This window comes from Puntigrus tetrazona, chromosome 16 (genome assembly GCF_018831695.1).
Source record: "Puntigrus tetrazona isolate hp1 chromosome 16, ASM1883169v1, whole genome shotgun sequence".
NCBI lineage: Eukaryota > Metazoa > Chordata > Actinopteri > Cypriniformes > Cyprinidae > Puntigrus > Puntigrus tetrazona.
The window spans coordinates 16,671,680-16,685,188 of NC_056714.1; the positions used below are offsets into that span (position 1 = coordinate 16,671,680).

Sequence of the window (13,509 nt, forward strand, 5' to 3'; positions counted from 1 at the left end):
CACTACGCATGCGGCAGCTGGACTTGATGAAACTAACCTGCAGTAAGTATTGTAGTTCCTAATGTTAACCTTTACCCTCTTATTCTCCGTTGTGCTGATATGGCTGTGTAATAATTAGTCGATGGAAAACCATGGGAAATACTTAAGTCACTACCACTCAAGGTGCCTTTAACCTGAGACATTTACATGGAAGGGATGACTTATAAAAACGAAAGTTAACGGGGTCCAAGAGAACACTTTTCTTCCGCAAAAGAAAGAAAAGTCGTGCTGGTTTGGAACTGGTAACAATAATAGTAAATACTAAAATGTTTATTTTTCGGTGTCATTGTTGAATACTCTTTCTGATGTATTCATTTTCAGTATGAGACAAAACTGAGAAACATGGAACGCAACCAAGCCAGTGTCTGTCAAAAGATCAAGGTTTAAAGATCGCAGGCCCGTATTACTCAAGACTGTGAGCACACAGATGTGTGAAGGTAACCTTTAAGCTCTTTATGAACATACAGTGATTTCCATCCATCACACAGCTTGTTTCCAGGTATATATTTTTTTCTTTTTGTCCAATACTCAGAATTCTGCTTTGTCCTTATCTTGCATAGAAATGACCGAAGTGAGGCCCCTGAACACAGGCCCCTGAACAGGAAGTTTTATCATGCATTTTCGTTTTGTGTTCATTTATCTAAATGCTTGATGTTTATACATTAACACATCCACCAATCCTGTACACTATTTGCCAAACGGTACTATAAAATGCCTTAAATTTCCAGTCCACTCCCCTGAGCGGTGAATCAGTAGATAATGATTAGGCTCAATAAAGCAGAGTTAAACTTTGACTTAAGCAGGAAGCACTTCAAGACTGAAACGCTCAGTCTTTTGAGGAGAGGAGCTCTGCTGACAGGTCTGTGTCTCTTATCCTTTCGGTTATATCTTCTTATAGTTGAGTTTACTAAGTTTAAGTTGATTTTAAAAGCGTGTGTTATTAGTTACCAATATGTGATTTGCATTGAAGTGTTGCTTTCGAGGCCTACATTAGGTTATGATCTTGTTTGACTTTGCTCAGTGCATTCAGAAGGGTGTTAACCAGCTTTTCTGGAAGGACGTTTAAAGATAACGAAACTTGCTGTAGCATTGTAAGTGCAAACTTATTTCTGAGCATATTTGCTAGATGAATGTGAATCTATGATATTTTTTGATTATGTACTGTCAGAATGTCATCAGAGGTCACAAGCCTGGGCCTCTCGCTCCTTTTCACTAGAAACTTTACTTAGTCAGAGCCATCGAGCCTATTGTTAATGGATTGTTGTATTTTTCTATCTTCTTAGAATAAGTTTTAATTAAAATCACTATGAAAAAGTTTCGAATCGTGCAGATACCGCCTTCTGTATTAGTTCACAAAGGTCTTTTGTCAGCAAGTAGTGCTTCAGTATGTTCTGCGATCTTTTAATTTAAATCACTTTGAGTTTGAAGAGGCAAAAGTTATGAACGAAAGTGCTTTACTTTTGTTCTTATAACTGCTACTGGTTGAGCTGATATTTATAACAGAACATCCGTTTCATTAAATGCATTGACACAAAGATATAAAAAACCCAATAATATCAACTAGTTTATATTGTGTCGATCAAGGGTTTTAAGCAAGAGAACTAAAGTAGCTTATCAGAGGTCACATTAACTTCAATGTCACCTTGTTTCACATCTGTCTCAAGGCGTGTCTGTCTTTCACAATAGATCTGTGAAATAAAAATCCAGTATCAGTAAAACACTAAACCTAAGAGCTTATTTCAATACAATATTTCATTAAAACTGCCGACACAGTAAATCTACTCTTAACCGACCCAAACTGTGCCTAACACGGTCTGTTTTATCAAGAGATGTTTATCTCTTCACACACATTATGTGTGTGATCAGATAAACATCTCTAGATAAATCTGTTTATTGTTTATCTAGATAAATGTATTTATTGAGGGCTGAAGTATGGAGCCACACCTGTAAACTTCCTTCATTGATCTAGTGTCTGCAACTTACTTTCATTTCAGTGTTTAGTATTCAAGTATTCAAGTGTTTAATAATTGTCCCTTTTTACTTAAATTAATGATATGAATATGATATGTATGACCAGCACTTACAAAATATGCAAATTTCAAAGTTAAGTTTTAGAATGAACTGATATTTTATTGGTTATCTTAATCTTAAAAAGACCCTGGAAATGTATATATATATATATATACACACACATTTTATTTGAATGTTTCCCCTCTTCTTCTTTTCAGATGTGTGAATCCACAAGGACATAAATATTCAGCATTTAAATGTCTAGGCTTTGTAATATAACTGTCAGTACAGACATTGTAAAACCTGATAAACTATGATCCAGCAGTGACACACAAAAACACACATGCGCACATACTCACATAGCACTGTCTGGCACAGGAGGCGCCTCCCACACTTGAATGCCAAGTGACCTTTAAATAACCTTTTTTTATGGGCTGCGATTCGTGTAAAAACACACACACACACAAACACACAGCGCCACATAACAAGAGTCATGATGTCACTATCAAATGCCACTCATGCACTATTTTTATGCATATGAGATGCGCAGAGGGACTGACAAAATATGCACAAATTAGTTCGATAATAGAGGGGACATTAACAGACAAATTCCTATGCACACATACATGAAAGGAAATCATCTTTTACATTGCTGATATATTTGTAATACTTTAAAATGTTACTCAGGACTGGTTGAATAGTACGTTTTGTTAATAATCACTGACTGAAGTTTAACATTAAAGGAGCAGATGGATCTATTTCCTGACTGGGCAACTTGTAATTCTTTTGTCACACCATGTGGCTTCACTTGCTCACTTTGCTCCGTTTGCACAGCAGGGCCATCATGTCAGGAAATAGTCATCTAATAAAGCTATTTGGCAAATAAATGTCACTGTTGTATAATATAATAACTTTAGTAACTATAATAACAGTACTTTTAATTAAAAGCACTGTTTCACATGTTTTCATTCCTTGTGCACCAGGTTTTGCCACCTGGGACAATGAGAGGTGCACCTTTGCTACACTTGACCCTTCTCGTCAGCATTGTAAGTGTGTGTGAGTGACCTTGTAGTGTCCTTACGATCTTTTATTCAGTCCATAAATGAGTAACTATGCTGAAGTCCATTTCTCTGCCCACACTCCATTAATCAGTGAAAGACGCACAGACATAATCTGGATTCATTCGGAAAGTTCATTGAATGGTTCTACATAAATAATCCACAGAAATGAGCAAATATTCAGCAACCTTCAAAGCCCAGATATAGGTTTAATGGATTAGTGACTTGATATTAAATAAATGACTGTTCATATTGCAGTAATTGAATAATTTAACATTTTTATTCAATTATTATAAACTATTTATTAATCTATGTGGTAATACAATATATAAATATATGGCGTTTTTTTAGTAAGCAGGGTAATCTCATTCTGAGAAAGAATATTGGCAACCAATGTTCATGACTGTCTAGATAACAGGCAATATAGCAGTTGACAATATTCTTATCTATAATGGTGATTTTGCAATAAATCGTTTTAAATTCAGTAACGTATTTTACATATGGCTTCATTTTCCCCCCATCTCTCTCTCAGGCTCATGGGATTGGTCTGAAGGACAAAAGGGGGCCATTAAGAGATCTAGATTTAGATGTGCCAGAGGCTACGCCTGTGCCTTATCCCATTTACCAGGTACCCTACACACTGTTTTTGTGTCTTAACAGATAGTTTGGACAGACTGTTAGTTATGAAGACAGACATAATGCTTACATTTTTATCAGAACATCTAAAGTATCTGTTGTCAGTAATATTTTGAATGCATTGAAAATATTCTAATATGTTTTTTTTTTGTTCAGTTTACATCAAAAGATGAAGGGGAGACATACCATATAAGCGAAGAGAACGAAGGAAAGATCGGTATTTCTTCCGACGGCTGGCTATACCTGGAGGAAGCTCTGGAATGGAGCCCTGAAAAAAGACACCATCTAGGAGTAATTTATTATTGTATTATGATATATCACACATACTAAATCAATACATTCATTATTTTCCACAAGGCAAACTGTTCATAGATTATATTTAGCAATGTTCACTATTTTATATAATTGTATTGCTTGCAGTAGTTAATTTTAAATTATAAAATAATTTTACATTTTAAGTATAAATATTCCATTGTAGTCTATTGGTTAATAAGAGGTCATAAAAAATTATTTGATATAATTAATGAAATAAATCAAATGTATTGACATCTAAATGTGGATTGCAGTACAAACATATCTGAATACGTGTTTGCTTTCCTTCAGATTGAAGTACGTTCAGCAGATGGTGAAACTGTTGATGGGCCTTACAAGGTCGTCTTGCACGTTGTGGATGTCAATAACAAACACCCCATCTTTAGTGAGAGTCAGTACAGCGGCCGTGTTAGAGAGCATTCACCTGCAGGTGAGAAAAACACGCATTATCAATAGCTGATATTTAAAAACTCTAAACTCAGACTGTTCAAATTAAAAAGACTTTAAATTTTAATCTTAATCTGCGCTTGCAGAAGTTCCATTCTTGCAGGTGTTTGCTACCGATGCGGACGATCACAACACATTAAATGGCCAATTTAGATTCAGCATTGTGAACCAAATCCCAAATCCCGGAAATGGTTTCTACTTTGATATTAACCCTGAGAGTGGAGAGATCTTTATAACAGAGGAAGGTATGTCAACACATTTGGGACAAAAACATACACAAAAAACCCAACCGCGTTTTGATTAGAGCCAAAACAGTATTTCTCTTTAAAAGAAGGTGAACGTGTGTCTTTCTGTTGTCTTGCAGGAGCAAAGTCTTTGAAGGCCAGGCCCACTGTAATGTACAGCCGCGGGGAGGTCCATGGCAGTCCTGATGTCCTGAAGAAGAAGTTTGAGGACTACTGTATTCCAAGGAACAACATGCCTCTGGAGAACAACCCCTTTTACACGTGCATCGAACGTGCTGGTGAGAACATACTGAAACAGTGATCATGTTATTTAAAGCAACAGAATGTAGTTTTGTTTACTTTTGTGACATTGGAGCTCCTATCACTGTAATAATTATAGAGGACAGTTGTACCCGTGTATTTATTACAGCCATATTAAAGCAGTCCACTCTTACTAAACTTACCATCATTATGATCAAAGTATCATTATGATTTTGACATTTTTAAATAAAAACACCCATAAAGTTGGTTTAACAGTTTTATACAGAAACTTATTTCAGCCATTGGATAAAGCAACGGAATGCAGAATTTTGAGATTTAAAAAAATTCCCATCATTTTATTCATTTATTTATTTTTTCCATAGATTCCATTGTATTTTGAAAAAACTGTTTATGTTGTGTACATACAGTATAAATGTCAGATTCAGAAGCGTGTTTCCTAGCATTTGTCTATAAATAACAGAACTTTGATTAAGAAATGTGTAGTTAAAAGCAGTATCTGGATTTGTCTCCTCTGTTTGTGACCCTCTTTGAGCAAATGGGAGCATGAGGGAGGACAGAACATGTAATTCAAAACAAGACTGAAACGAACTGTGCTGATTACAGTGCTCTCACGTACACACTCAGATTAAACTGGTGTCATAATGTCTGTGAATGACCATTTCTATGATTGCATTCATTCTGGTGTGTGGAACGTGCCACGTGCTGTAAATAAGAACACAGTCATTAACTGTGCTCAAGCAGTTCAGACCTCATCAGTGCAGATTACTCTCGTCTCAGAAATGAGGCTGGATTTAACCCAGATTGCTTCACCATTCAGGATACACATTACTGGCTCAAATCAGTGAACATCATGTAACGAACAGAAATGTGCAGGCCTTTCACTTCATTAGTTTGTATCGTGCTGGGGAATAATATTTTACTGACTGAACCCCACCACTTAAAGGTGAGCACCGCAGTGACCTGTCAGATAAGTAAATAAATGGACGTGAAATAGAGAATCACATCTGTGCTGATTCAGAAATCAATGGGGGGGATTCATAAAACTTCATAAAGCCTTGAAATTTTTATGAATCTTTTATTTTAAATCAATAGTTCATTTACTGGACTACAATTTCATAAAAACAGTTGCAACTGACGGCCTGTAGGTAATGATGGCCTGTGGTACAACATGAATCAGGAGAGGAACCTGAATTGGTGTACAACACGAATCAGCGCTTCATTGATCACTGTTTAACTGTTTCAGAAGCAGTCATAATTAATGGGTGTTTATTCTGGTATGAGCAGAAAGAAGAGAAGTGAATCTTCTCCAAGATCCGGACTATGCACTGATTGTTCGTGCAGAGGATTTAGGAGCTCCGAACGCTTTGAGCAGCACGACACGGGTCAACGTAGCTATTATTCAAAACCTCTGGGTCAGCCCTGGACCAATCAAAATCAGAGAAAATTTGGAAGAGGATTACCCTTTGTATCTTACCACGGTAAGTCTGGACCTAAACCCAAAAACCTTATGTTATAGTAGGCAGTACTACTTTTACATTTTATTTCCATCATTTTAAATCATTAATTCCATTATTTATGTATGATTAATAATAATTGAATGTATTTGTTTTTTGTAGGTGCGTGCCAATGATCCCACCGCATTTTACAAGCTGGTACAGAAAGAAAGGCTTCCCTTCCCTTTCACCATCAATGATGATGGAGAAATCCATGTAACCGCTCCTCTGGATAGAGAAGAGAAAGATATGGTAAATAAAAACGGACAAAAATAGTCAATACCTGTCTGTAAACTACAGCAGGCTTCAACATATTCCACTCATTATTACTTATTGTATAAAACTAAGTGTTGCAAGTTAAGCCTGACATATATGTTATTTATGTATTATGTATATGTATGTATGTCTGTGTGTGTGTGTGTGTGTGTGTGTGTGTTTTAGTACACTTTGGTGGTCTTTGCAGAAGACGAACAGGGTGTTGAGCTGGAAAAACCCATGGAGATTCATGTGCAGGTGGAGGATATAAATGATAACCCTCCTGTGTGCAATGAAGCTGTGTTTGAGGTGCAAGAGAATGAGCCCATAGGTAATAACGTGAGACCCTTTATAAACATACAGTTGTTTTTTTAAAAGGGAATTTTATATGAATTGTATACTGTATATTCTATCCTCTGACCCTACAAAAAACTTTAGGCATTTTGTATAAATTCTAAGCTTGTTTCCTCATGAAGATAAAAAAAAAAATCCCAAGTGGATTTTTTTTTTTAAATCAGGTTTTATTATCCTTGTTTTGAGAACGAAATGTCCCTAACATTTGATCCCCACAACATTTTATCTGGATGACACACACTAATGCATCAATTCAAGCTAGGTGCATCTGATAGCACAAACTGACCAACTGAATACAGAGGGGTCAAAATTCTGAGACTGGTGAATCATTATTTTTCTGATGTATTATTATAATAAAAATAAAACATTTGCATAAACATTGCAAAGTCTAGTTTTTAACAAACATTCAAAATTCTTAATTATGCCAGTTTTTGTTGTCCTTTTCAAAATTCAAATGAGATTACATGATCAGTTTCACGCATACCTATAAAGTTTAAAATGAAAAATTCTTTAAATGGATTTTGAATCTCAGATGTTGTGAATTACTTTAGTCATGTTATCATTTTCCTTCAATTTTGATCTTTAAATGTTTAATTATATGCTTGTTTAGGTAATCAAATCGGTGTTCTGCCTGCTCATGATAGTGATGAGGAGGGCACACTGAACTCATTATTAGTCTACACACTTGTAAGCCAGAAGCCTAACAAGCCGTTCGTGGGAATGTTCACCATCGACCAAGTCAATGGTGAAATCAAAGTGGCAAATAAAAACTTCCAAAGGAAAGAGGTGCCTCAGTATGAGCTCACCTTTAGTGTGACTGATGGAGGTAAACACATCCTAAACTCAAATGAACTAAAAAATATAAATTATATATATATATATATATATATATATTTTTTTTTTTTTTTTTTTAAATGTGCTCCATACCTTTTGCACTTGTTTGCAGTTTACACTGCGGAATGTAAAGCAATCATCAAGGTCATCGACATCAATAACGAGATCCCTGTCTTCGAGAAAAAAGATGTATACATTTTATTTTACTCATTACACAAATTACATTCTGTCTCCCTGTACATTACTGAATGCTTAATCTTAGCTCTGATTCATAACCACCTTCTTTCACTGTTGCAGTATGGGACCCACAGTGTTCCTGAGCTAGCTGAGTTGGGAACCACTTTGCTCATCATCAAAGCCACGGATGCAGATGACCCAGGAACAGGAAGCTCTAGGGTGGAGTATCACATCACTGCTGGAGACCCACATAATCTCTTAGCCATAGAAGTTAATGAAGAAACTGGAGAAGGCAGAGTCTACATCGCTCGGGTAACAAGGCTTTACTCATCAGGAACACCTGTTGAAATACGAAAATGGTTTTATGCTTTTTGGATTTCTTTATTATCCATATTCTCAATTTTCAGCCACTGGATTATGAGCTCCAGAGCGTCTTCCACCTTCAGATTGATGCCCGTAATCCTGAGCCTCTGATCGAAGGAGTGGAGTATAATGAAAATGCCACCACATTTGTTGTCATTGAGCTGGTGGATGTGGACGAACCTCCACAATTTGAAGTGCAAACTCTTAACGTTAACGTCCCAGAAAACATCACGGTTGGAACCGTAATAATGACAGCTGAAGCCAAGGATCCAGAGGGAAAAACTATCAAGTAATGCTTTGTATCGCGTCTCCTGCATAATCAGATCATTTATTTGATTAGACGTTCGAAGTGCTTTGATATTTCTGCTTCTGAAGTTTATTGATAAGCACCGTTCCAGCTGTTTTATGTTGATTCAGGTTTATTGATTCTTTGACATACAGTGGGGTACAGATATTAAAGACCCTCACAAAAGTCACAACATGAAGTCATTACAGTTTTACATTGTCTGATAAGCATAACTATTTAAATGAAAAGTTAAACTGGGAATGTACATAAAATGTTAGAATGTACTGAAATTTGATTCAGCTGCATGAAATCCGAGTTTGTGTAAAATTTGATGTTCTCCAAAATGATTTGGGGGCCAGTAAAGCTTAGCATCTTAATAGCAATCTTAAATGTCTTTTATGTCATTTCTGCATTTAAATGTTCTTTTTGTCAGGTTTAAGATGGAAGGTGATGAACATAACTGGTTGGAGCTGAACGCTGACTCTGGAGAGCTGAAGACTAAAGCTGCTCTGGACAGAGAAACGGTGGAGCAGATCTCTCTCACAATCATCGCTTACGAGACAGGTGAGAAATCAACAATGCACTCCACTCCAGGTGAGTCACTCCAGGTGAGCCTCATTTGGGAAATATTACAATCTATTTCTATTCCTCTCAGAGGGAGACAAGCAGGAGGCTGAGATGAATGTGGATATTCATCTGCTGGATGTAAATGACAACTACCCTAAGCTGCAGAAGACACAGGGCTTCATCTGCATTCAGGATATGACCCCCTTGAAGCTCACTGCTGTAGATAAGGACGCTGACCCCTACGGAGAGCCTTTCACCTTCTCCATGAACCGCAAGTCACCAAACTTCGAGATCAAACCTCTGGACGGTGAGCAGATCTTCAGTACAGAAAGTGCTTGCACACAGTATGACTGTTGTATTTCATTTATGCCAGTTTTGTGCATCTTCAGGAACCTCAGCACAGCTGATTTTGAAGAAGAAGCCGTCAAGTGATATGAATGCCACTGTTCCCATCAACATCAAAGACAAAGCTGGAATGGGTATCACTCAAAAGTTTGACGGTAAAGTTTTTTTTATCCTCTTTATTTCATATGTAATATCTAGCATCTAATCTGAAATGTCTTTCTTTCTTTTTTATTAGTGCGTATATGTAACTGCACAAAACTGGGCTACTGTTACATCGAGCCAGCAGCTCACAGCTGGAAGCTGGGCATGAGTGGCACCATTGGCATCCTGGCAGGAATATTCGGCTTCATCAGTAAGACTGATATGTTTAGTTTTGCCTTCATTAATATTTAGAAAACTAATGAGAAAGCAAACTGAGAAAATGTTTTTTTCCTTCCAGCTCTGTCCATGATCATTGTCATCTACCGAATCAAGAAGAAGGATCAGCAGAGAGCAGCAACTTCTGAAGAGACTAAAGTAATGCTCTAGAGTCGGGATAATATGCCAGCTGTAAACATCATTCGGTACACAATCCAGGCGAACTGACATCCATGACCCTCAGCACACACACACACACACACACACACCTTTATTTTGCAAAGTGGTTTGGCTGCTTCTTTTCATCATTTTTTAAAAAACACTTTTTATTAACAGTAAATATTCATGTTCTGCACAATTTTAATAGTAACTTATTCACCATGTGGCCTGGCAGATATATTAAGTATGTTATATTTAAATGCTATAACTATTTGACATAATTGCACCCCCACCCCACACAGTTTAGTTAATATATATATATATATATATATATATATATATATATATATATATATATATATATATATATATATATATATATATATATATATATATATATATATATATATATTGCCCCATAAATGTTTTCTTGGAATTGTAAACATCTTTGTGGTATATATTTAGTACAAAGAGTACAGAACGTTGTATACAGTATATTGTCATATTTCATATGGATTAAAGCTACACAAATGTAAATCTTATATTTATTCCCCATTGTCCAAGAATCAACTAAAATGTGTAAAAATCTTACCGTGTGAAATTTTTTTTGTTTTTAAAATGTCTTGTGCAGGTCAAAGTTCAAGTTCTATTAAATTCCCTTCAGTTCTGCAGTGTAAGAAGGCATAAAAAACACAGAATGACAACATTTTTGCCTATTTGACTTGTAGAAAATCAAAACTGTTCATTCTGTAAATAAAGTTCTACAGTCACAGACTGTTTTTACATTTTACATTTTATATATGGATATATACCTATATACATACAGGTATATGCATGTGTACATATACATATGTATCCACATTTCCCACAAATTGCCATATATAAATATGTTAGATTGTAAAGTACATTACTTTTAACAATAATATCTAAAACCATACATAGACTAGCTAAGAAGATAACACGGGAAATAGGTTTGGGATATTTTTTCAAGAAAAATAATTGTAATGAGTAAAGACTTGTTTATAAGTTCTTACATAATTCTTATAAATTGTATGCCTTTTGTTTCTATAAAGTTTTATCATAGATTGCAGATCTTGAAAGAGACAGATGTTACTGTCAAGAAGAGCATATAAAATACCACAGACAAATCAAACAAAGAGATGCCTAAAGCTCACTCTCTTAAATTTTCGGTCTGTATCACTAGTCTGTGTGTCTTTATGCTGATCTATTACTTTCATATTCATCTGTCTCTAAGCAACGTTCCATAACAAACAAGAGGAGAGTGACTAAGACACTGACTAAGAAAGTTTGAGAGAGGGGGGTCTGTAGAGCATGTCACGGGGGAACGGTAAAAAAACATGGCTGTACCTTTTGTTTGATATTAGCCAGATCTTATCCGCTGGGGGTTCTGTGTCCATTTTTGGACTCACACACACAAAGTGCTACTTGTAATCTTACTCAATTAGTTGAGAGTTTAGACGTGTTTACATTATCAGTTGGTGAACGGAGAAAACACCGCGTGATAAAGGGTAAAAATATATAATTTTTAATTTTTAAGCTTGATGACTCCATACAAAGTATTTTTAATTTTTAGCAAGCCAAAATATTTCTATAAACACTTGTCCAGGTACTAGGCCTATGTGAGAAAGTTGGATTTTGTTGGCAAAATTGACATTTTAAAGAGACCCTGAAACTCTAGATTCTGATTCATCGCTCCATTTTTCCTCCTTCACAGTATTTGCCATCATCCTACAAAACTCTGTATGTAATTCATACACTACATAATTGAGAATACAGTGCATAAGTGCATTGTGTAGGCTACGTTAAGTGCATAGTGCAGCATAGCATAGTGTGTCATCTGGCACACAGCAAAATACTTGTGTATGTTGTATCTGAACTCAGTTTAAGATATTTTGGATGAAAACCGTGATTAACTGTGAAATTAAATTCATTATACAACCAATGCAATTTACATAAATGTACAATTCATTCAAGTTCATTCTACTAACTTGTAGACTCAGACCTTTATTCCTTAACTGGATTTTCCACAAGCTAACGGAGATAAAGTTGATCAGATGGATTGACAGATGAGCATCGCTCTTCTCTTGACCTTGCCAAATGGACGGATGGATGAACGAGTGAGTGGTAGGTAGTCTGTCTAGTTCCCCTGGTCGTTTTTGTCTAGCCATCTGATCATTCCTGAACCTCTGACTCTGTATCTCCCACTCAACATGTGTTGTCATGGTAACAGCCAAAATCATAGAAACAAGAAAATGAGAGCTTAATCTTTTTCTTATACCACATGCGTGCATCTTTTAAGCATTTTAGACCTTCTGCCAAAACATGAACCAAACAAACTGTTATGAAATGCAGAGCCAAACTGAGAATACATTAAAATCATAACAGTGTCAACTGACTCGTCCATCTGTAGCCCATCACTAACACACCAGTAATACAGAGCACCCCATCTGCACATGTTCATCCAGAGGCTTACAGAGCGCTAAGTGTGCAGCAAGAGCACGTTTGCTTCAGCTGCTTAAAGCAATACAAATATTTATGGGCCCTCTGCAATTAATGGAGGTATCAAATTGATTATAGGAATATTTTAATGAAATATTAAAGAGAAAAGGGGAGTCTGGTAAGTCTGAAAACAAACTAATAAAAGCAAGTGAACTGTTGTTTTAAACAAATGTTATATATATATGAAAAGAATGAAAGACCCAGTCATTACTGCTTAGACAAGGTCCTCTATCGAGATGCTCAGCCACCTTTGATGCCCCTGCTTAACCTGAAGATCCGTTATCCCATTGAAGGAAGAAGCACAGCAGATCATGATGGAGCCTCCTTCATTGTGCCGTGTAGAAAACATCTTTAGTAGGATTTCATTGCCAGTAACTTTGGGAGCCATAAGGACTGTCTAGGCTCAATTTTTATCATCAGAGAATACAACTTTCTTTCACCTTTCAGTGTCCCATATTTGGTGCTCTCTTGCAAATTACAAGCAGGCAAGTTTGTGTCATGGGAGGAGAAATGACCTTTAAAGACGTTTTCTGTTCTTGATACCCTTCTCTCACAGATGCTGTCTTATGGTTATTGGGCTGCAGTCAGCATCAGTAAGGGTCTTAATTTGGGGTGAAGATCAGCCTCTGTATAAAGAGACAGCTGGTCAAATCCTCTGGCACAGAGCAGGTGATTTTTTTGGGGGGAGTCTACCACTTGCCTTTTTTTGTCCCATAACTCTCAGGATCTTTTAAAAAATTTAAAATAATTGTCTTACTGAGTTTAAACTTGGCAGTGATGGCATGTTGGGA

At 36.2% G+C, this 13,509-nt stretch overlaps 1 protein-coding gene across 3 annotated transcripts; it reads left to right on the plus strand.

Moving 5' to 3' along the window:
* The first annotated feature begins 806 nt into the window (after positions 1–806).
* On the plus strand, positions 807–10,263 carry cdh17 (cadherin 17, LI cadherin (liver-intestine)). 3 transcript variants are annotated; one of them, XM_043261121.1, is made up of 20 exons: positions 840–898; positions 1,061–1,130; positions 3,033–3,095; positions 3,640–3,735; positions 3,900–4,034; positions 4,347–4,485; positions 4,589–4,747; positions 4,867–5,025; positions 6,293–6,486; positions 6,625–6,753; positions 6,943–7,087; positions 7,721–7,936; positions 8,057–8,133; positions 8,242–8,433; positions 8,529–8,773; positions 9,204–9,334; positions 9,426–9,644; positions 9,727–9,837; positions 9,918–10,034; positions 10,122–10,263. In XM_043261121.1, the coding sequence occupies exons 3-20, from the start codon at positions 3,051–3,053 to the stop codon at positions 10,208–10,210; spliced, it is 2,598 nt and encodes an 865-aa protein (XP_043117056.1). In that variant the 5' UTR covers positions 840–898; positions 1,061–1,130; positions 3,033–3,050; the 3' UTR covers positions 10,211–10,263. The 3 variants fall into 3 exon arrangements, with proteins under 3 accessions (XP_043117055.1, XP_043117056.1, XP_043117057.1); XM_043261120.1 differs by lacking the exon at positions 1,061–1,130 and having other exon boundaries at positions 807–898; XM_043261122.1 differs by lacking the exons at positions 840–898; positions 1,061–1,130; positions 3,033–3,095; positions 3,640–3,735 and having other exon boundaries at positions 4,347–4,461; positions 4,606–4,747.
* Positions 10,264–13,509: the final 3,246 nt, after the last annotated feature.

Coding starts and splice junctions, on each gene's coding strand:
- cdh17 (XM_043261120.1), top strand. CDS start 3,051: ATGAGAGGTGCACCTTTGCTACACTTGACCCTTCTCGTCAGCATT. Junction 3,096..3,639: donor TGACCCTTCTCGTCAGCATT/GTAAGTGTGTGT, acceptor TCTCTCTCTCAG/GCTCATGGGATTGGTCTGAA. Junction 5,026..6,292: donor CACGTGCATCGAACGTGCTG/GTGAGAACATAC, acceptor TGGTATGAGCAG/AAAGAAGAGAAGTGAATCTT.